Below are 24314 nucleotides of genomic sequence, written 5' to 3'. Positions count from 1 at the left end.
AGAAGAAAACCTATTGAAAACAATTGATTTTTCAGGTTACACGGGTAGTATTATTGTGGGTGAATAATCACTTCAATGACTTTGAAGGAGATCCTGCAATGACTCGATTTCTAGAAGAATTTGAAAATAACCTGGAAAGAGAGGTAATATTTGTGATTTTAAAAAAGTCATCAATTTTAAGTTCATTGAATTCAGCCTATTTTTGAAACCACTCTTTCTGAACTTTTATAGAAAATGGGTGGACATCTAAGGCTGTTAAATATTGCATGTGCAGCTAAAGCAAAAAGAAGATTGATGACATTAACAAAACCATCCCGAGAAGCTCCTTTGCCTTTTATCTTACTTGGCGGCTCAGAGAAGGGATTTGGAATCTTTATTGACAGTGTAGATTCAGGTAGCAAAGCAACTGAAGCAGGCTTGAAACGAGGGGATCAGGTATAGTATATCTAAATCCAAACTTAAGGGTGAATATTGGTGTCTCTTTCCCTTCAATTAATTGGGATACTGAAATAAATTTCATAATTTTATTTTTAGATATTAGAAGTAAATGGTCAAAACTTTGAAAATATTCAGCTGTCAAAAGCCATGGAAATTCTTCGAAATAACACACACTTATCGATCACTGTGAAAACCAATTTATTTGGTAAGTAGTTTTGCATACTTTCATTTTTCTCCTTTTGGTCTTTATCACATTTAGGTCTTAATCATGAAAAAAAGACCTTTTTATAAGGAATATTTCAAATATAAGAATCAAAATATAGTAAAATGCATATATATATATATGTATGCATATAATTCATTCTAAATCACAATCTAACTTGAGGACCATAAAAGTCATTTTTATTGATAAATATTTTAAACATCCATTATGTTAAATACCTATAAATACCACTGTATTTTAACTTATTCTGAATGGAAGTGATAGAGCAACCTAACAAAGCAGATTCTTGGTGTCATTCATTCATTGGAGCAGTATTTTTCAATAGGGTTATAGTTTTGAGAGCGGAAGTGTCTATTTCTTACCTATTTCCAAATTCTACAATTTCCTTTGAATTGCTTACATTTCTTATAAAGGGCATTTTTTTTTTGGTGTTTCTTTTCATTTTAGTATTTAAAGAACTTCTAACAAGATTGTCAGAAGAGAAAAGAAATGGTGCCCCTCACCTTCCTAAAATTGGAGACATCAAAAAGGCCAGTCGCTACTCCATTCCAGATCTCGCTGTAGATGTAGAACAGGTGATAGGACTTGAAAAAGTAAATAAAAAAAGTAAAGCCAATACTGTTGGAGGGAGGAACAAGCTAAAAAAGATACTTGACAAGACTCGGATCAGTATCTTACCACAGAAACCATATAAGTAAGTGTCTATAAATTTTCTGTTATTTTATTGTGTTAAAATGATATGCAAAGATAGTGATATAATTAATGTTTACACGAGTCTAAAAAATGTTCTAAGCTTTTATAGCTGAGCTATCTTAGAAGCAGTATTAAATAACCACATTGATTTTAATCTCCTATATTTGCCACTTACTTGCCTAACACGAGCTTCATTAGCACTTTCTCATTTGAACTTTTTTTTTTTAATTGCTTGAATATAAAAAAATTAAGAATATGTGTTTGCTCCTGTCTCACCCATAGTTTGGAGTTATTTTTGCTACTTTTTCTTTGTTTCTGGATTTCTTCTCTACCATCGGTATCTGCTCTTTGATAACCAAATCTCTGCTGCTTTTGTTGCTACTATTCATCCTTACCATTCTCTTTTTTCCTGTTTTTAGTTATTTAATTGTTGCCAAGATAACACTAACCAAGCACAAAACTCCTTTCTTTCTCTCAGTGGGCTCTACAGTCCAGAATGTGAGGTATATTCTTGAATCTCTCCTTGGCTGCTTATTTATGCCAGGAGCTCAGACTAGACAAAGTTGTAGGTGTCACACTTTTTAAGTCTTTTTGTTTGTTTGCCTGTTTGCTTGCTTATTTCTTCATTGTAGCTCCTTCTGAGTCTAGAAATCTTTTATAAAACTCAGTTACCTTTGGCCAAGGTTTTTGTTTTTAATGTTAAATAACCTGGATGTAATACCCCTGGGTAGCTTAGTTGGTTCAGCCTCCAACTCTTGATTTTTGGTTCAGGTTGTGCCCTCAGGGTCCTGGGATTGGCAGGATCTGGTTCTACGCCCAGCAAGGAGTCTGCTTCTCTCCCTCTCTCTCTCTCTCTCTGCCCCTCCCCTCGTGCACATCACTTGTGCACATGCTAATAAATTATAAATAAATAAGTAAATAACATGGATGCACCAAATGCATTTTATATTCCTCGAACTACAGTGATATAAGAGATCAGTTCAAAGCATGTAGGTTATTTTTCTTTCTTTGATAAAATAATGGGTCTTCCTAGAGAAGCAGTAGATACAGACATTCAGAACTATATCAAACATTTCTTAAATTCCAATTCAGATAAAATTTTATCCGCAGATTAGAGAGACATGGCCCAAAATATAGTATTGATGGGAGTGTCAAACCTGTGTTGTCCCCCACTGAACTATAAGGATTGGTGGATTTGTATCAGCTAAAAAGATTTCTACAGCAGAGTCCTAAGGATAAGCAATGAGTATAATGGTTTTATTTGTACACTTGAGAGCATGTTTATATTGAATAAGTTTCTAATAAATGATGGATTAGGCCTGTTAACATTACAGAAAATAGAAATTGATTTTTAAAGTGACCATTCTAGATTAAAAAAAAAAAAACTTATTTTTAAATGGACAAAAAATAAATAAATTACTTAAATGTAGAATTATTAGCAGCACAATAACTAAAACATCCTCCAGTTATATTTGACCATGAGTTAAATATGAACCTTAAAAAAAAGTTAAATAAAAGTCAACATGACCCTGGCAAGTATTAATAGAAACATGACACGTAAGAACTGGGATATAAGCCATCCACAGTACAGGATGTTGGCAAAGAACACAATATGAGAATACTATGTATAATTTTGTTCTACGTGTATTTAAAAAAGATATTCAAAAGCTGGAGAAGGAAAAGAAGATAATAAGATGTGTTGATTTTGAAACACTGAGGAAACATCTTAATTTGTATTTATGAACATGTATGCCTCTTTTAAGTATTTTATTGTGAAAATTATTTGAAATAATTCATATATGTAAAGCAACTGAAATTTTAAAAAATTATATTTAAAAGATGGCTCAATAAAGTGTAGGATCTATTATATGGTGTGATAGACTTGTTTAATACTAATTACTACTTAAACCTTGTTCTTCTAGAAATCAGCATGTGTTTACAAAGTTTTTTTTTTTTTTTAAACAAAGTCACTAGTCAATTAGACAAATCTTCTAGATATACTGTGGTTCCTTCCCCCACCAAACACTGTCAGTATTACAGCAGCTAAGATGCTGGATGATGCGAATTGGCAAGGATAGGCATGGTGGAGTGGGGGAACAAAAAGGTGAAAGAAAAGGGTGAGGCAAGAGGATTATAGGATTCAGATCTGGTGGTAAGGTAAGTAGAGAAAGACTGATGAATCCTGAGAAAAGAGGGACTAAATCAACAAACTATAGAATCAACAAAGGCCAAAAAACAGCTTCGGTAACAGTAAGAGAGTTGGAGAGATGGAACAATTAGAGGATATGCTCAGAGAGGGACATTTCTGAATTAAGTCTTGAATATAAAATAGTTTCAATCCAAGAGTAGCCTCATGTCTGTGGATAAGAGAGATAGAGGCAAGAGTTAGATCTTCATTTTCGGTATTAAAATGTGGCTGAGAAACATTTCTTAAGAAGGTAGCTCTGGTATTTTTAGCTGTTTGTGGTAGTAGTGGTCCAGTTGGCTATATCTTTGGCCTGAGCCCACAGTAGTTGTCTCATGTCATGGATTCTATCTGAGATTTTTTGGCAGAAAAGGTGGTTTATATGGATGAAAAACAAAACTTTACTAATAATGTGAAGGTTTTAATGTTTCACAGAGCATTAATATTTCTTGTCTTTATATGCATGTCAATATGTTTAAATTGAAATTGAATTTTGTCATTGTACTTACCTATGAATTTGGAAGAATTTACACTAAAATCTTTAATTTTTATGTTGACTTGAAAAGAAAAAAAATTTATCCTTGCTTATTTAACTTCAGAATTTCTATTCTTTCCCCTCTCAAAATAAAGAATGCAGCTAGATTTTTTTTTAATCACAGCCATTAAGATAGTTGGTACTATGATCAAGCTCTAGTGTCTAAAAACCTAATTGATACTAAATATAACATTATTTATGTTACTTTGGACACCCAGACTTAGTACAGTTTTCTTTCTCCTCATTTTAAGGTATTTCTAAAAATTAGTTGCTTATGATCTAATTATTTTGTGTGTGTCCAGTGCTTATTATTTTAATGTTTTGTTCTGAAAACAGCTGACCCTTCAATTCTAGAAATAATTTTTACATGTTATTAAATCACTTTTTAAGAATTGTCCACAGTAACAGACTTTTTACAAATGGCACTAGTTTTGTAGCTATCAATAATAAGCAGTATTTCTCTGGAGAACATAAATGTCTTAGTAGAAATTTTGAGTAGAGAATTAAAAGTGAGTCATTGGATTTCCATTTCCTCTTCTTTGATGCTGAGAAATATCACCATGCATCTTTGCTTTTTTATGCTTTGTGTAATTAAGAAATAGTGTCTGTGTCAGGGTTTCTTTACATCTCATTCCATAGAGATCTCTTTTATTTCTCTGAAACATTGGAGAATGAAATTAGGACAGTTTGGATTTTTTTCCCTCTGTTCATTTTACTCTGTTTTTTCAGTTTTTAAAAATTAGATTTTAAAATAATTTATCATTCTGATGCATAAATCATCAGTTGAATGAGACTGAATGCACTTGTTTCTATGTGCTTTTTCTTAAGTCTATTTCCAGGAGTAAATAGAGATTATCTTCTCTTGAATATACTGATAAACTACTAGAATTTGTTATGCATTGTCTAGTGAAAAAGACAGATTTTGGAGTAACATATACTTAAGGAACAACATGATAAGTTGAGTTAGATACACTTAAGCCATAGTCGCTTTTGTCGTTTTCAACCAGATTTATTAATGGTACTTTTAAATGAACTGCAAGTCTTAGGAAATACGTTTTATTTATGGTTTGCATCTATTACATATTAATGAGTGTTGTAGCTTTTTCACTTGTAGATCATTGATTTTCTGATTTTTCCTCTTTGTTCAGTGATATTGGGATTGGTCAGTCTCAGGACGACAGCATAGTGGGGTTAAGGCAGACGAAGCACATCCCCACTGCACTGCCCGTCAGCGGGACCTTGTCATCCAGCAATCCCGACTTGTTGCAGTCACATCACCGCATTTTAGACTTCAGTACGACTCCGGGTGAGCCCCCCGCCATGCCGCTTTTGTTTTCTGGTAGTAATCTGTTTGCTTCTAACATAATGGTAATGCTCTACGCTCTTGGTTTGACATGGATTATGTCAAATGCTGAAAGTCAGAATGAACCTTAAATTTCAAACAACTGGAATCAGTTCTTTTTTATTCTTCAGACTAATTTGATATGGCCATGGCTAATCAGTCTCTCTGAATTTGTTTTCTCGTTCATAAAATGAAGATAACACATACCATGCAGATTATTACTAGGTGATACTAAAATAAATAGAGGAAAATGAATATTTTAGGCTAGCTTAATGGGATTTTCAGTATAATAAAGAAGAATTTCAGATTTAAATTTTTTTTTTTTTTTTTTTTTTTTTTTTTTTTTTTGCTATCAACCTGACAATCTTGAACTTAGTATGTTGACTGCTCAAGTCTTTGAAGAAGGATTGTAAGGGAGAGATGAAAGTTCAGTGTTACCTTTTCTCAGGAGGTTTTTCAGATTACTTCACTTAACTGTATTACCATATACTAAAATCTGTTCTACTTATATATGGCCTTTCTTTCCCCCAGACTTGCCAGATCAAGTGTTAAGGGTTTTTAAGGCTGACCAGCAAAGCCGATACATCATGATCAGTAAGGACACCACAGCGAAGGAGGTCGTCATTCAGGCCATCAGGGAGTTTGCTGTGACTGCCACTCCAGATCAATATTCGCTGTGTGAGGTCTCCGTCACACCTGAGGGTGTAATCAAACAAAGACGACTTCCAGATCAGCTTTCCAAACTTGCTGATAGAATACAACTGAGTGGAAGGTACACAGTATCTCTTCTGTTGGATTCCTTTAACCCCTCTTCCGGCCCACACGGACATCTAAAAGACGAACAAAGCGTTTTTCAAAGCGTTTTTAAAATGAGTTAAGTACCCCTGCAAACTAGAAAGAAGTATTTATTTCCCTGTCCTCCAAGAATTGCTATATCAAAGTAAAATACCCCATAGATTGTTGACCCCCACAAGGATCTCTTTAGAACCTTTTCCAAAGTAGGGCGGTGTGACCTGAATGTTCTTGTGGCCTGTCAGGGCACCAGCAGTCACCTCTTAGACTCGACCTTGAGGACACCGGGCCAGCAGAACAGTGGAGTATGCCTCATGTAAAGTCACAGAGTTAACCCTGATGCGCTCTTCTTGGATATATACATTCACAAACATATTCTTGAAGAACATTCTAGTGTCAGTTGCTCCTGCCTGCCTAACTTTCCTAGGAGCTTCATTTGTTTAGATGACGCTACCCTAGGACTACGTGGTTGCCAGTGCTTGCCTGTGATTGTGCATTACACTAGGAAAAATACATCACTCTAGAACTAAACTTGTAGTTGCTTCAGAGCTTGGTCTCCTGCTACCTGTTTATCTCACATATTACTTGCGAGAAAGCATTGTACCTGATTTTATGAGTCTCGTGAATATTACTTCCCTTGATACATATAATTTGTATCCTCAAACCACAAATTAGTGAAAGTTAAAAAAGTGGTTAAGTTTTGTCTCTCAATGACCAGATTCTGCCCTGATGGAATAGTAAGTAGTTCCATAAATCACATTTTTTTCCTCTCTTGCCAGATGGAGTGTTTTATTGTACTTGACTTTTCCATAATCTATATCTAAACCTGATTTAATTCATTCAGAACTTCATTTTTCTTGTTATCAACTGTAACTTTCACACTCTCCTTCAATCCTCCTTTATTTCCACCCTGACACTAGCAGTTAGTGTTGTTGGAATGTACACTGAGGTATCTGTAACCATGATGGAGTTCTACAAGTCTCCACTGAGGTGCAGATTCGTGATTCACATTCAAGAAAATTATAGACGAATACGGGTCATGAGCTTCATGAGTAATGAAAACTGGGAACGTTAAATCTGTGAATGTAAAGGCCTCAAGGTATGTGTTTCCTGTCCTGGTTGCTTTGGTGAAATATGTAACAGGCCAGTTTGGCAGGACTCCCACTGTGCTTATTCTATTTCCGTCTTTATGGAATTTGGCCTAGGAAAAGCATCTGTCTACAAACCCCACCCTTCTTCCTCCCCGCCCCCACCAAAAAAACCACAGGGCAAACATCTGGATTCTGTTTTCAACAAGTTGTTTACAGAGAGAAAGGGGTATGAGTCTCATCTGTCATCAATATTAATGACTCATTAATATTTGGGAGCCTCTGTTTCCTCATCTGGTAAGAATAATACCTGCCTCACTTGTAGGGTTTTTATGAAAATCAGATATTTAAAAGTTAAAAATCTGTTTTAGGATTGTTGTACTCATAGTATCAAACAGAGGGGGAATAGCTTATAGGTCTCTTTGGTATTTGAATAAATAGGTAAACTTGGACTAATCCAGTTTGGGTCCATCAATAGTCACAGATCCTCTCTGGGAAAATAGGGAGATGACCTGTGTCTGATGTCTCCCACTGCCTTCCTTTAGAGCCCGTTTTCTTATTTAGACGAGATCGGGCGCGTTCAGGGTGGTATGGCCGTAGACCCGTTTTCTTATTTAAACAAATTTCAAATTTAGGTCTTTTCTGTCACTTTTAGCAAAAACAGAAAAAATAATCTAGAAAGCAGGGAAAGGCAAGAGAAAAATACTTTACAACTCGTACAAGTGAAATGACATGTGACTCATTAGCTTCCATCAGTGGCTTTTGGATAGGTGATTCTGTCAGCTGGTGACTGGGGCAGCAGCTGCATTCTCTGTCCTTATAGAGAAGAATTCTTCCATCCTTCAACTGAGCATTTTTGTTAATGTTGTCTACAAAGGAGCATTATTCTTTCAAGTAATGTCATAAGAGTACTGCTTAGGCTCTGAATTCTGTGTTTTTCATAGGTATTACTTGAAAAACAACATGGAGACAGAAACTCTTTGTTCAGATGAAGATGCTCAGGAGCTGTTGAGGGAGAGTCAGATTTCCCTCCTGCAGCTTAGTACTGTTGAAGTTGCCACACAGCTCTCCATGCGGAATTTTGAACTTTTCCGTAACATTGAACCTACTGAATATATAGATGATTTATTTAAACTCAAATCCAAAACCAGCTGTGCCAACCTGAAGAAATTTGAAGAAGTAATTAACCAAGAAACATTTTGGGTAGCATCTGAAATTCTGAGAGAGACAAACCAGCTGAAGAGGATGAAGATCATTAAGCATTTCATCAAGATAGCACTACACTGCAGGGAATGCAAGAATTTTAACTCAATGTTTGCAATCATCAGGTAAGAAAGCATACTGGTCCTAAGACTCAATTCAGTTTGTAGATCAAAAATATATATCAATCCAGGAACACCATATAATTTGTGTAAGTATAGCAGTTTTTAATTGAATCATAGTGAATGATTCTTTTTCTCTGAATCCAATCATTCTTAAAATCTCCTGTAAGCTACACGTAGAGCCCAGGAAAGCTATATTCACTACCTTTTTTTTAGTTCTACAAACTAAAAAAATGGGCAAATTATTTGAATTTCTCCAAACATCAGTTTATTTCTCTGTAAAATAACAATGCCCCGGAGAGTGACTGAGTAGATTAAATGGTATTATGTGTATGGAGTGCTATCAGCTAGCACAAAGCAGATGCCCAAATGTTCGTTTTCTTCCCCTTTAAATGCTTAGATTGAGGCTGGAAGAAAATATAAACTGAAACAATTAGCAATATTGATATTCATGATGATTATTAGTCATCTTCTCTCACTAGGAGTTTGATCATATTCTCATTACTATTATGACTTTCATTTTACTACTACAGAATAGTTGGCTAGTCTGTTTTATTAAATACCCACCCACTATGTGCCAAGTGCTTCTGTATGTATGGAGACAAAGCTGCAAACAAAATGCTACCTTCATGATACTTCACATTCTGGTTGTTTGTTCATTAAAAAATAGACTAGAAAGGTATAAAGGGAAGAAGAGTAATAATCCTTGGCCTTGACCCTGCTTCTGTCTTCAATTCTCATTACCCAGAATTATTAATAGTTTCTTGTGAGTCCTGTAAATTGCTATGTATATACAGTATAAATACAGAGGTGTTATATATTAATAAACAGTATGCTATTTTACTTCTTTTATTAATGGGTAATTTGATTTTATGTCACTTTTTTTTCCTTTCAGTGGCCTAAACTTGGCACCAGTGGCAAGACTACGAACCACCTGGGAAAAACTTCCCAATAAATATGAAAAGCTGTTTCAAGATCTCCAAGACCTGTTTGATCCCTCCAGAAACATGGCAAAATATCGCAATGTCCTCAACAGTCAAAACCTACAGCCTCCCATAATCCCTCTGTTCCCAGTTATCAAGAAGGATCTCACGTTCCTTCACGAAGGTTAATATAATGTAGATTTTCTCTCTTCACTTGTGGAAACACAGAATAAATGAATCCAACGTGATCCCCCATTTTCTTCTTTGCCAATTATAGGAAATGACTCAAAAGTCGATGGGCTAGTCAATTTTGAGAAGCTAAGGATGATTGCAAAAGAAATTCGTCATGTTGGCCGTATGGCTTCCGTTAACATGGACCCTGCCCTCATGTTCAGGACTCGGTGAGTGTGTAAAGTTAAGCAGCACATGTGGGATTAGAGAAGTTTGGGTTTAGTGCTTCCTGATAAAGGAGAAATTTTCATGTATTTGTATTTGAAGCATGGTAGAAATTATATTAAGTCATGCCCAGAATCCCCCTGGAGCTCCAATTTGAAATAAATGTCTTATTCTGCATCAGGTACACTTCTCAGTAAAAACAGCTTGTCCGCAGAAATTTTTCATTTGACACGAGGAGAACTTCCAATTTGTGGAGCTAAAACTCATAATTGATAGCATGAACAAAAATATGTAAAGAACCCAAACGGTATTGTCTCAATATCTGTACAATGGATTTAGTTGTCAGTAGAGTCAAAAATGCTTAATCCAGTGAAGGAGAGGAGTTTTTAGAACAAAAATTTTAAATATACCTGTCTTTTGAGCCAGAAGAATATTTCCAGTACAGTTGTGTATGTGAGGTGATTATGCAGTTTAATGTTTGTGAGCTTCTAGTACTGCTTACCCAGAAGTCTAGTCCTTTCTTTCTGAGCTTGTGATCTTTCTGTCTCTCTTTCTACACCCATGCTTCAACCTCCATGGCTCTCACTTACAGGAAGAAGAAATGGAGGAGTTTGGGGTAAGTGGTGGAGACCTTGCAAACCCACACACAATTCTTATTCTGCTCATTGCATTGTTTTCTTACCTGCTGTATTTTCTGGTGCTTTGCATTTTTTCTTAACCCTCTTGCTCTAGCAGAATTTCAGCTGGCAAACTGACTTCAAGTTTAATCTGTTGGGGCTTTTGCTTTTGAGGTCATAATCCATGACAGCCATGAAAGAATTGATGATGGTTTTGGGGAACTGTAGGCCAGGCATACTTCGGAACGATTTTATTTTAATATAATTTCAAAACGATTTTATTTTAATATAATTTGTGTGCTTTGAAATGGAGAAAGCCTAATGTGGGGTTAGGGGAGGAAGAACGTTAAAAGGAAAAACTGTGCAATTTAAATACTATTGCACAGATATTTAATTAAATATGTATAATATAAAAAGCGCCCCACGTGTTAAAACTAAATTTTTTATAGCTCAACTAACTACTGTTTTCATTCTGTAAACCAATACTTTTTAAACATAATCTTAACAATTCATGTTCTAGTTTCTATATATATGTATATATATATGTTTACATTTGCATGATCATTTTATTAACAAATTGACCCATGTTACTTTAAAAACTCATTACATTTAACTCAAGGAATAAGGAAACAACAGTGAGCAGTGTGGCTAACTTTATTTAAATTTATGTAAGACCTCCTCTTTAAGAGAAGTAAATGTAAATGTAAATCTGTAAATCTCAATGATTTTCACTATGTATTGCATGAGCTTTTATATATAGCTTTTTTATATAATCATTATTATTTGCTGGCTTCTGTGAAAGAACTGCCTTGAATGCTGTAGAGATGAGAAAAGCAGAATTTCCTAGTTGGACTAGAACCAGATGCCAAGCAAATACATGTTTGTATGTGTGTGTGTATGATTTTTTTGACTTAAAAAACATTTTAATCTATATTAGCCTATATTTCTCTGTAACAGTTTACTTACCAGAATGAGGCATGTGATCTTTTGAACGTAAAATACTTACGTAAGTCTTGGCATGTTTCAAATAGCGGCTGTAATCCCATGCTAGAGTGAGCTGCATACCTGCCTTTTCATCTTCCAGGTCTCTCAGCCAGGGTAGTACAAATGCAACAGTGCTAGACGTTGCTCAGACAGGTGGTCATAAAAAGCGGGTACGTCGTAGTTCCTTCCTCAATGCCAAAAAGCTCTATGAAGATGCCCAAATGGCTCGAAAAGTAAAGCAGTACCTGTCCAATTTGGAGCTAGAAATGGATGAGGAGAGTCTTCAGACGTTATCACTGCAGTGTGAGCCAGCAACCAACACATGTGAGTTTTTCCCTTAAGTGGCTGCAGAATCGGACTGGAGTGCAGATTCCTGTGCAGTGGGACGGGTCATGACAAATAGGGCCTCAGCGCAAAGGGGTAATTAGCATCCCGAGGACACACCAGCCTTTCCCTTGAATGCTGCTATTGATACCGTGCCATACTGTCCTGGGCTGGACCTTATGTCTTGACCAGGTTAATGTCAGGAGGGTGACATCAGAGACTGACTTACGGTGCCTGCTGTTTTGGTTGCATTCCTTTTTCTCACAAAGATGCTTCCAGACTGAAGGGCAGCCCGAGAGGGGTGAGGGGCCTACCTTGTCGGGGGGCCTGTCCTGAGGTGTGCAGGCCACCTTTTAGACCCTCAGCCTGGACAGCAGCCAGCACTGAGTTCACCTGCCACATCCAGCAGTAACTCTGCTGCACCATGAGCCACAGCTCAGCCTAAGGTGCAGCTCCGCAGCCTTTAAAAATCTGGCCAGGCTGGAAGTGGGGACAGCTTTCCGTTTACTTGCATCTGCATTTTTGTGAGATAGAGGCATTTTTACTTAGGACACTTTGGGTCTCTTATGGGCAGGTCTGAAGACACCTTTTTTTTTTTTTTTTTTTTTTGAAGACACCTTTTATAAAGACTTTAAATATTAGATGACTGGAGAGGATTCAGGTTATTAGATTTTCCCAGGATGCTATGAAAACACGGTGTGTCAGGGTGAAGAGTTTGTTCTCTGGAGTCAGATTAGTTTGAGTTCAAATTCTGTTTGTTCCGCAAAATAGCAGTGTCACCTTGGGCAAATTATTTGAGCTGCCTAATCCTTAGCTTCTTTATGTGTAAAATGGATGAAGTATATCTATGTCACTGAGTTGTTTCAACTATTAATATATTACACATACAGAATTTCATTGCCCTACTAAATTGGTTTGCCTTCTATATGCCATAGAAGTATATACTCAGCATAATATTCCAGCAGTATTAGTTGCTACTAGCTATTATAGATCATTCTTCCCAAAGGAGAGAGAATTTGATAGTAACAAGCTTACAGTTAATACCATTTATTAAATAAAAACTAAGCTCATGTATGTCAAGGAATTTTGGACTCCATTTTGAAAAGTAATTCCTAACAATTTTCCTGTTGTAGCTTTTATCATTTATTCATGCTCTTTCTATACATACACAAGACATATTGGACTCCCTGTACTTCTCTATTTTTATCTTAACGTGGTAGTATTTAGTAGTATAATCATAATTTGAGAGCTAGTTTCGTAAAGTATCTTTGTCCTGTCATGCCTTTATGATTTTCTGTAGCTGAGTTCTCTCCCACCCCCATTTCTGTCTCTTACATAGGCAATAGGAAAAAAGATAAGAGATAGATTTCAGTGTTGTAAAGTGTAGAAGATACTCATGCAGTTCTAAACTTGTGTATGGTTACTAACCTCTGAAATTTGTTGTTCTGTTTTCAAACCAAACAATGAACAGTGCCTAAGAATCCTGGTGACAAAAAGCCTGTCAAATCTGAGACCTCCCCAGTGGCTCCAAGGGCAGGGTCGCAGCAGAAAGCACAAGTCCAAGCACAGCCCCAGCAGCCACAGCCCCAGCATAAAATCAACCAAGGACTGCAGGTTCCTGCTGTGTCCCTTTATCCTTCACGAAAGAAAGTACCCGTAAAGGATCTCCCACCTTTTGGTAGGTGATTAAAACTATATCTTCTTTTGAGGCTATTCAGTGTCATGTTTTCCAGATTGGGAAAAAACCCTTACCTTGAATAACTGTATCTCTGAGTGTTACCTCTTAATAAAACATTAGTGTTCACCAAGTGAAACTTTACTTTTGCTGGTGGAAGGGATTCTGTAAGTTAAAGAGTTTTTCATTTAATCATGCTCATTTGTCATGGGGGGGGGGGGGATGGGAAAATTTTGCTTTTACTAATTTCTGACGAGAACAAAAATTGCATTGCTTTGTCCATATACATTATTTAAACTAGTTTGGCCTTATGATCAATGAATTGCTAGAATTTAGGCAGAATATTTTTAAGTGAAATGATTTGTCTGGACATGAATTCTTTTTTGTTGTATCACTGATTCTTGTAACTTGAGAGGGAGATACAGTTAATTCCTGAACGTTAAGGGGCCAAATCATGCTTCATCTTTCCCATTAAAATATAAGTTTAGTCCCTTTATATAAATGGTACAACAGAATTATATTTCATAAAGTGTATGGGTTCTTTTTCATACATATATGTGAAAAGAAACAATAAAAGGGAAGAAATTTAACAAAAAACTTAGAGTTTACTTAGATAAAATAGGTACTTGGTCACTGATGCAGTTCCTGCCCAATGACAACCTATCCTTAGGAGGTGAGCAAGAGTCTTAAAGTAGGTCCTTCATAACCTGTCTTTGGCCCTTTCTTCCTGATCAGCAAGTATGCCATTTGTTGAATTTGGGGAGGAGTGACAAAAGAATACCTTTACTTGACATTTCCCCTTTGAAATATTTGTATTGCTCTCCCTGTCACAAACCGAGTTACATGTTTATTTGTCCCCAATCTTATTGATATTTCTGTATTCCTAAATTCCCTGCAACCGGACTTCTATTTCCTCTTTTACACTGAATTTCTTATATGGGAGTTTATCAGTCTTTCTTTTAGCTAAATATAGCCTATTGGCCAAATGTGTAGGTGTGCCTGAGTATAAAGCACTTTTTGAGTCTGTGTATAATGCTGGCCTTGGAATTCTTTCCCAAATCAAAACTATTTATTCATATAGTTTTAGTGTAGCTAACATTTTTGTGCATCTTGGTTATATTAGCATCTATACATGTAAATAAAATACTGCTTTAAAAGTAACTTTAAAAAAACTGTATTAAAACAAGATCAAATGTTTACATGAGGTGAAATGAAGGATTGAATCTTTGTTAAATTTTACTGCCTCCTTCTTAATGGATTCTGTTAAGTCTAAGAACATTAAGACTAGCATTGATCAAGGTAGTGTCAGGCTATTATGCCTTTCCAAGTATCTCTTTGTTGTTTAAAATAAGGTAATTGAGAGTGCCTCATAGGAATACTCGAGGCTTTGTAAAATATTTTAATGTATCTTATTTCTAAAAATAATTTTTTGGGAGGAAATTCACCTCATATTGGCATATGTAATCCTTTTCCTTCTACACTCACCTTACTTGATCCTGCACTTGGCACTGGATCACTCCTCTGATTTCTGTGACATGGGGCGCTTTCATGTGTCTCCTTCAACATTCTCTTTCATCTACTTATTTGATCAAATATTAACTATGTGGAGTTCCTTAGAATGTTCTTGATTCACTTTTCTTACTGCTTTTGTTTAGGTCTTGGCTTGTTAGTTTTCTCCCATCATTCCCACTTCTCCTGAGCTCACATATCCAGCAGTACCAAAATACCTGTTTGAGTTCACCAAAATACTCAAACTTGAATTCTAATAATAAATATTCTTAGCTGTATCACTTTCATCCTAAATGCTAATATTTTCAAATTGTGTTTGTTTTTCTCTTCATTATTTAATATATTGTTGAATAAAGATGGTGATTAAGATTTAGAATCTAGAGTAAAATACCAAAAACAGTCCATTTCTAGCTCTCCAGCAGATAGCAATCAGAAACCACATTACAGGTATCCTGTGCCTTCTGCAAGCTTACTGTTTATACCATGATAAGTACAAAGACTGTTGAGGTGATAAATACATTGAAACTGAATCTAATGTTAAATCTTACAAAAAGATTTTAGTTATTAATGTTATTTCTTTTTTGTCTTGAAAATACATATTTCTTTCTTTTATAGGCATAAACTCTCCACAAGCTTTAAAGAAAATTCTTTCTTTGTCTGAAGAAGGAAGTCTGGAGCGTCATAAAAAACAAGCAGAAGATACTATATCAAATGCGTCTTCACAGCTTTCTTCTCCTCCCACTTCTCCACAAAGTTCTCCAAGGAAAGGTAGAACTAAATTACTAACTGTTTTCCTGAATAGTGATCTATAACATTTCAGCTACAATAAATGCCAGAGTTATATATTCCAACATTTTTGATATTAGAGTCATTTAAAATGATCTACTATGTAATGCCCAAGGGAGCTTTTTTCCCCTCATTTTATAAATTTAGAAGAAGTTTGGTGTTTTTTAATATTATATTTCTAGTAAGTAGTGTTAAACTATACAAGGCCTTTTAAAACATACATTTAAGATTTTTATTGATTATAAGTATGGAAATAATTCTTTTTATGCCAAAAGTTGTTCTAACCAAATACAATTATATAACAATAATTACAGTGTAGAAGGCTTTAAACCCATAAGAAAAACTAGTATCTTCCTGATTTATTTTTTCATCGTATTAACACGGGTCTTGATTATCTTTTTTTTGTCACTATTTTAAAAGAGATTAAATTTTAGGCCAACTCTCTCCATTACGTTGATGTTTTCTGAGATTACAATAACAGTCGCTTTCTGCTGCATAACCCCCGAGTTACTCTCTCCTCCTCCCCTGTAACTGAATGGGGGGAAGTCAGTAAGAAATGGCCAAGACGGTTTTCTCTGGAGGAAGGCCAAAAAGATTAATAAATTATTAGATTTCACTGACATGACAAATACCTTTTCAGCTTTGCTTTTTAGATATTTCAGACATCTGTGCATTTTGTGTGGGTATCAGTCTCTACTGTCCTTGTTCAATGGATACATCTAAGTTCTTTTCTCATCCTGTTGTTAGGTGGCAGTGGCAATCAGCTGAGATCTTTTGGCTCCGGGCAGCTGGACTTAACCAGTTCCTCCTCTTCTCTTGGAAGTGAGAACAGTAACAAGAATAACAATGCACCACGGACCTATGGGATAGGTGGGGTTAATAGAACCAAAAACTGGGTGGGAAAGAGAGGAGTTTTCTCATTATTAGTTAAGGAAAGTGGGAGAATTCCTCTAAATGTCAAGTGCTCCATCTGAGTGATGATTTTTCTTGAGATGTTTTTTTGAGCAGACTGTTCAGCAAAGGCTTTAAATCTTGTCTGTCAGAACTTCCAGTGTGGTTTATAAAAAGACTTCTCATAGATGAACACATTAAACCTTATCAAGACCTGTGCAACCTTTAAAAAATAAATCAGGAATTACCAAGCTACTGAAAGGATGGGAAGTACTATTAGAGAGTAAATTAGCAGCATTTAGGTGTTCTAGATTTAATTGTATTAAGTAAGTGGCACTGAAAAATTTGCACTGCATCCATATAACCATATAAAACCAGCATTTTAAGGTAACATGAGATCTATAGTAATGTTTAAAAAAATGAGTACTGAGAAAGACGACTTGAATTTTTTTTTCATTAAAAATATCAAGACAAGTGTCTCTTCCTTTGTGACTTTCAAGATTATTTTTAGCAACAAAGGAGAGTTAAGGGTCCTTTGGGCCAAAAAATGTCCTTTGGGACATCCGTTTGGACATTGTGATGATCTAGGGAGAAAAATGGAGATTTTGCACATTACATCCTTCAAAACAATTGGCTTTTATGTGATTCATCTAATATATTAATACTGAAAAACCAAATTTTTTTTTGCAAACCAAAGAGGTTTTCTTCAGGTATTACTCTTATATGTCACCTTAAAATTCTAATATAGATACTTCGAGTTGAATTACTCCAAAGTTCAAAAAATTTATAACTTCATTGAAGGTGACTGACTTTGCAGTTTGAAAAAAAAAATACTTTTAAACTTGATCATAGTTATTCCTCAGTATCTTTTATATAGACAAATAGTAGTGTAATTTATACTTAAAGGAGCTAAGAATGGTCAAGTAGTGCCCTGATTTCTGCAACATTTCCTGGCTCACATAACACTGTTTCTTTTTTTTTCCTCCTTAATCTTCCAATAAGTATGTTAAAATTTCATTTGAGCAGAAGTTTACCTTATCTTTGTCGCTTGGTCTCCACAAGTCAAGTGTCCCCTCCCACACATTTCAGTGGTGCTATCTTTGACCTACATTTTGGTTTTGCTTCTGTTTAGTAGACTTCAGTTTTATGTTGTATACCCACAGTGTCTAACCGATATGGTTGTATTTCCCATGCAGGCTACACATTGGCTCCCAGTGGTACTGTGGATAATTTTTCAGATTCTGGTCACAGTGAAATTTCTTCCCGATCCAGTATCGTCAGCAACTCTTCCTTTGACTCCATGCACGATGAGCGGCGCCAGAGGCATTCTGTCAGCATCGTGGAAACAAACCTCGGTGTGGGCAGGATGGAAAGGCGGACGCTGATCGAACCAGATCAGTACAGCTTAGGGTAGGCCGCTTTTCTTTCCTGTTCTTGTACATTTCTTCTTCTTTCATCCTTTAAAAATGGGTCCTTTACTCCTGATGTAAATTTCTATTATTTTACAAAGTGCTTAAGAAATGCTCTCCCATCCCAGTTCTAATTTTCACAATTTCTAGATTACTAAATGCCATGCTATTTTTGTTGTACATGCTGCCTTTCAAAATAGGTTTATTTTTTTTTAAAGATTTATTTATTTGACAGAGATCACAGAGAGAGGAGGAAGCAGGCTCCCTGCTGAGCAGAGAGTCCCAATGCAGGACTCGATCCCAGGACCCTGGGATCATGACCTGAGCCGAAGGCAGAGGCTTTAACCCACTGAGCCACCCAGACGCCCCCAAATTAGGTTCATTCTTTATTGGAAGACCATTGTTCTGTGCTAAAGACAGAGGGTGGCTTTAGGACATATCCCAGATCCTTTGTAGAAGCTGCCTTCCTGAAGTCAGAGTATGTTGAGCCAGCCTCTAACCTCATAAGAAAGTGTTCCTTTATTATAAGCAGGTGGTTCTTTTCCCACCGGATTTAATTTTTGGTAATGACAAGGTGAGCAAACTGGACATAGCATCCTCTTCCTAGGATGAAAAAAGCCACCTTTCTAGGGGGAAGAAAAGGTTTTATATCCTAGGTTTCTTAGTTAACAATCTTGCACTTTTTCTTCCTTTTTATTTCTTTCCACCACTTAGGTCCTATGCACCAATGTCTGAGAGCCGAGGCTTATATGCCACAGCTACAGTAATTTCTTCTCCAAGCACAGAGGAACTTTCCCAAGACCAAGGGGACCGTGCTTCACTTGATGCTGCCGACAGCGGCCGTGGGAGCTGGACGTCGTGCTCCAGCGGCTCACATGATAACATACAGACCATCCAGCACCAGAGAAGCTGGGAGACACTTCCATTCGGGCACACTCACTTTGATTATTCAGGGGATCCTGCAGGGTTATGGGCCTCAAGCAGCCATATGGACCAAATTATGTTTTCCGATCATAGCACAAAGTACAACAGGCAAAGTCAAAGTAGAGAGAGTCTTGAACAAGCCCAATCCCGGGCAAGCTGGGCATCTTCCACAGGATACTGGGGAGAAGACTCAGAAGGTGACACAGGCACGATCAAGCGAAGGGGCGGGAAAGATGTTTCCATTGAGGCTGAAAGCAGCAGCATGACCTCTGTGACCACAGAAGAAACGAAACCTGTTCCCATGCCGGCCCACATTGCTGTGACATCGAGTACCGCAAAGGGACTCATTGGTAAGCTCATTAGAGAGCTCTGTCAAATCTAACTTGTTTCCAAAGTAAAATTATGTGTATGTGCTTCTTTTCCTCATTTTGCCCCACCCGTTGTTGTATAGAGCTTCTGAATTAGCAGTGTGTTCAGGATTTTGAAATGAAGAGTAGTTAAGAGCCCAGGTTCTGTGGTCAAGTACATACAGATCTATTCCAACATTCTAAACATTCAGTAAGTTCTGGCAATCAAGATTAGCAGATTATCATTATGGATATTCTCTTGTCCTTTAAGCCAAAATTATGAGGAAGGATGGCCATTCTTTCTAAAGGAAGAATTTTCTTTCCTTGAACCTGTTTTAAATGTTTTATTATTCTCTTTTGTTCCCTCGAATTGTATTTAGAACTTTACACTTTGCATATATAAATCTTCCACTAACTTTGGTTATGCAGACTAATTCAGCACTAAGCAAAACCTCTCTGCATACTGTAGAACAAGGGAGAGGGCACTGAGAGATAACATGATGCAGAAGAGCCTCGGCCTAGGGATCTGGCAGGTTGGGGTTTGAATCCCTGTTTGCACTGTACTAAGTTTGTGACATTCCAAAAAATTGAGTCTGTGAAGTTCAAGAAAATAAAACTTTATTTACTTGCCTTTACAGGTCTCGTGTTCTAGGTCATGAACATTAATAAAAGGATTTTTTTAAAAGATTTTATTTATTTATTTGACAGAGATCACAAGTAGGCAGAGAGGCAGGCAGAGAGAGAAAAAGGAGGAAGCAGCCTCCCTGCCGAGAAGAGAGCCCAATGTGGGGCTTGATCCCAGGACCCTGAGATCATGACCCGAGCCGAAGGCAGAGGCCCAACCCACTGAGCCACCCAGGCACCCCTAATAAAAGGATTTTAAGAGAAATACATATCGTATAAAGTTTTAAAAATTTGCATCTTTTTTGGTACTACTTTTCCAAATTTAGTTCTCTGCCTGACAAGGTTAATGCTGGGTGAGTGCCCAGTAAAGATGGACTAGCCCACCTTGACCTTAGGACCAGGAAAGAAGGAAGGAAGGAAACATTCACCAGGCACTACTAACATATTCCGGGCATAGTACTTGGTACCTTTCCTGTTTTCTCTTTGCTTAATCTTTCCAGTAAACTCAAGGGTTAGGTGTTAGTTAACCTTATGACTATTTTATAGTTAAATACAGGGTTTCAAAGATTCTGCTTCAAGATAACAGATTGCTTCTCTCACTGATCATTTCACCACATAGAGATAACCATGGTGAATATTTGGTCCAATTAACCCCCGTTCCCTTGCCTACCATATCCTCCACCGCTATCTCATACCACACAAGATCACATCTGTGATTCCACTGTGTTTGCTGTCTCAGTCATTACTTGTACAAGTCATCATAAACATTAGGGGCATGAACTGTTCTTCCACAAAATGTTTAATGGCTGGCAACCTGTCTTTACCACAGTGCGGAAGGAGGGCAGGTATCGAGAGCCCCCCCCCACCCCTCCTGGCTACATTGGAATCCCCATCACTGACTTCCCAGAAGGCCATTCCCATCCAGCCAGGAAACCTCCAGACTACAACGTGGCACTTCAGAGATCTCGGATGGTCGCCCGACCCACGGACACAGCCGGGCCTTCACCGGTCCAGCAGGCGCATGGGCACCCGGCCGGCGGCAGGCCCGTGAGCAAGCCACAGTGGCATAAACCCAACGAGTGTGACCCGCGCCTCGCCCCGTATCAGTCTCCAGGGTTTTCCACCGAGGAGGATGGTACATATGCATTCTTAAAACCATAATGTTAGCTGTGGCCCTTATGCTGCCTGCTGTAAGCTTTCCAAGGCACTGGTTTTCTTAATACACAAAGAACAGTTTATATTGAGAGATCCAAATTTAGGGTCAAAGCTTTCAAGTGTTTGAGGGTTTTTTGTTTGTTTATAAATGTCTTAAATACCAGAGATTACAAAGGGGAGCACTTGTCATGAAGTGCGTACATGACTAGATTTCTTTACTGACAGTCAAGAGTTCTATGTTGAAATGTTATATTTGGGCTTTTAATGAGTTTAGATGGAAGTCCAATGAAGAAACAGACTTCTCTATAACGTTTTTGTCTTCCATCGACCTACCTGATCATGCTGGAATGAGGATGACCAAGGTCATCACCTCCCATTATTTTTTTAAGTTTAACTTGTTTTATGCAAATAATCATTCTGGAAAAAAACAAAAGACAAAAGAAAATTAATTCTAATCCTACCACTTGCAGCTGACCATTATTTACATTTTGTTATATATCCTTCTAGACTTTACACATGAGTGTATATTGTTTAAAGTCACATGCTGCTATTACATAATTTTCAATAAATTTAATCAAGAATATTCCTATTCTATATTGTGTATATATATTTAAAGATATGAATCCTATGTATTTTTTTAAAGTCTATTATTAATCATTGCTTAGGTGAGTTATCCTAAAGAAATAGTTACAGTATTTTTACTTAACCTATCAGTGAATGTGTTCTCTCCAGCACAAGAAATGACTTGCTTGCTCACTGATGCTTCTCTCTTTCCTGGTTATGTTTGCAGAAGATGAACAAGTATCTGCTGTCTGAGGCACAGGCTTTTTCTGGATCCAGAGTTAGCCACCTTTAAAAGGAGAGCACAAGAAGACGTCCCTAGCAGCGGAGCCTTGGAACTCACATTCTGAGGCTGGTGGACCAGTTTGCCTCCTTCCCTGCCTTAAAAGCAGCATGGGGCTTCTTCTCCCCTTCTTCCTTTCCCCTTTGCATGTGAAATACTGTGAAGAAATTGCCCTGGCACTTTTCAGACTTTGTTGCTTGAAATGCACAGTGCAGCAATCTTCGAGCTCCCACTGTTGCTGCCTGCCACATCACACAGTATCATTCCCAATTCCAAGATCATCACAACAAGATGATTCACTCTGGCTGTACTTCTCAATGCCTGGAAGGATTTTTTTAAAACTTCGTTTTAGATTTCAATCCAGTCCTAGCACTTGGTCTCATTGGGATAATGAGAAAAGCTAGCCATTGAACTACTTGGGGCCTTTAACCCATTAAGGAAGACAAAGAAAAACAATGAAATCCTTTGAGTACAGTGCTTTGTCCACTTGTTTACAATGTCTTTTTTTTTTTTTTTTAAAGAAATGGATTTAAAGATTGTGTTCAGAGAGTAAATGTTATATCCATTTAACGATTACAGTATTATTTTGAAACTTTGAGTAGGGTTGCCAGCCTGGGTTTCTGAAAAACCAAATATGCCGGACAGGGTGTGGTCCCAGCGAGAAGAGGGAAGACCTGGCTTGCGACCCTGTCTTCCTGTGTCCTTCTGGCCTCACCCATGAAGTGCCCTATCCTGGAAGTATAAGATGTTAGCCAATTACTTAGATACCAAGACGCCTCATCCACTCCTTCCCCAGTGGGTGGGGTTCTTCTGTAAAACTGTTTGCACATGGCCAGGGGAGGGAAATGGGACTCTTGTGTCCTGTGTCTGAGCCTTATGGAGTGCAGGATGGTGTCATGTGAGGGCGTGTCCTGCTCCATTGAGATGGATGGCAAACCCCATTGTTTTAAATTATGTTTCTTTGATTTCTGTTAAATTAGTTCTAGGGATTTTGTTGTTGTTGTTCGTTTTTAAAGAGAAACGCTCATAACTGGATAGCATTGCAGTGAAAGCAGCTTGGGATATTGGAGCTGATGCCAGCTGTTCATACTGCTCTTTCAAGACAGCCTCCCTTCATTGAATTGGCATTAGGGAATAAACAAGCCTTTACCATGATAAAAGAACAAAAGATCAACAACCTAATGAGATATGCCAGCCTTTGCAAGGCCGGTTAGTCACCAAGGACTAACCTGTAAGTGGCTTTATGGACGCAGATAGAGAAGGCCTACGTGTAGCAACCACCTGCTCACAGCTGCTATTAACCCTATAATGACTGAAATGACCCCTCCACTCTATTTTTGTGTTGTTTTTGCACAGACTCCGGAAAAGTGAAGGCTGCCAATCCGAGTAGTACTCAAATGTGAGGAACTGCTGGTCTTGGATTTTTTTTCCATTAAATTCAGCTGATCATATTGATCAGTAGATAAACGTAAATAGCTTCAAATTTTAAAAAGTCAAATTGCAGTGTTTTTTCACTGTATCAACTGATGTCAGTGCTTTATTTAATAAATCTCTTCTGTATCATGGCATTTGTCTACTTGCTTATATATTACATTGTCAATTATGCATTTGTAATTTTACATGTAATATGCATCATTTGCCAGTTTTCTTATATAGGCTATGGACCTCATGTGCAGATAGAAAGACAGAAATCTAGCTCTACCACAAGTTGCACAAATGTTATCTAAGCATTAAGTAATTGTAGAACATAGGACTGCTAATCTCAGTTCGCTCTGTGATGTCAAGTGCAGAATGTACAATTAACTGGTGATTTCCTCATACTTTTGATACTACTTGTACCTGTATGTCTTTTAGAAAGACATTGGTGGAGTCTGTATCCCTTTTGTATTTTTAATACAATAATTGTACATATTGGTTATATTTTTGTTGAAGATGGTAGAAATGTACTATGTTTATGCTTCTACATCCAGTTTGTACAAGCTGGAAAATAAATAAATATAACATAAAGCCTTGTCTACATCCTTAAGGAATCGTGCATGCTTTTTATTATTGAAGTGTAATAAGGTTCTTCGGTCTCACTGCAGGAGCAAGTTCTCTGGAGGCCAAGGAGATTTAGCCCATTTAGCATAAAAACTGACCAATGGCCTATTCTTTTAGGTAGCTTTCTGTTGATTCAGAGAAATTAATTTCACAAACCCAACTATGTTCAGAATTCAGTGTTTCTTGAGATTCAGTGAAAAATAATGATGATGATCACTCTATATTTACAGAGCTTTTGTCTCTTCTCA

General features: G+C 37.1%; 1 protein-coding gene across 1 annotated transcript in view; it reads left to right on the top strand.

The window, feature by feature from the left end:
• The window catches only part of RAPGEF2 (Rap guanine nucleotide exchange factor 2), a 239931-nt gene extending 215879 nt beyond the window's left edge, over nt 1-24052 (top strand). The window contains exons 13-30 of the mRNA XM_080797491.1: nt 36-143; nt 232-435; nt 535-643; nt 1109-1355; nt 5223-5380; nt 5948-6188; nt 8241-8624; nt 9514-9725; nt 9819-9942; nt 10530-10553; nt 11639-11862; nt 13334-13540; nt 15662-15814; nt 16580-16702; nt 17920-18133; nt 18847-19406; nt 20857-21162; nt 21973-24052. Coding sequence (XP_080653617.1) covers nt 36-143; nt 232-435; nt 535-643; nt 1109-1355; nt 5223-5380; nt 5948-6188; nt 8241-8624; nt 9514-9725; nt 9819-9942; nt 10530-10553; nt 11639-11862; nt 13334-13540; nt 15662-15814; nt 16580-16702; nt 17920-18133; nt 18847-19406; nt 20857-21162; nt 21973-21998 — 3624 coding nt within the window. The 3' untranslated portion in view covers nt 21999-24052. The remainder of the gene's footprint in view (nt 1-35; nt 144-231; nt 436-534; nt 644-1108; nt 1356-5222; nt 5381-5947; nt 6189-8240; nt 8625-9513; nt 9726-9818; nt 9943-10529; nt 10554-11638; nt 11863-13333; nt 13541-15661; nt 15815-16579; nt 16703-17919; nt 18134-18846; nt 19407-20856; nt 21163-21972) is intronic.
• The last annotated feature ends 262 nt before the right edge of the window (nt 24053-24314 follow it).

This window comes from Martes martes (assembly GCF_963455335.1).
Source record: "Martes martes genome assembly, chromosome: 2".
Lineage (NCBI taxonomy): Eukaryota > Metazoa > Chordata > Mammalia > Carnivora > Mustelidae > Martes > Martes martes.
The sequence above is the reverse complement of the archived record's forward strand: the minus strand, read 5'-3'. Positions and strand labels throughout refer to the sequence as shown.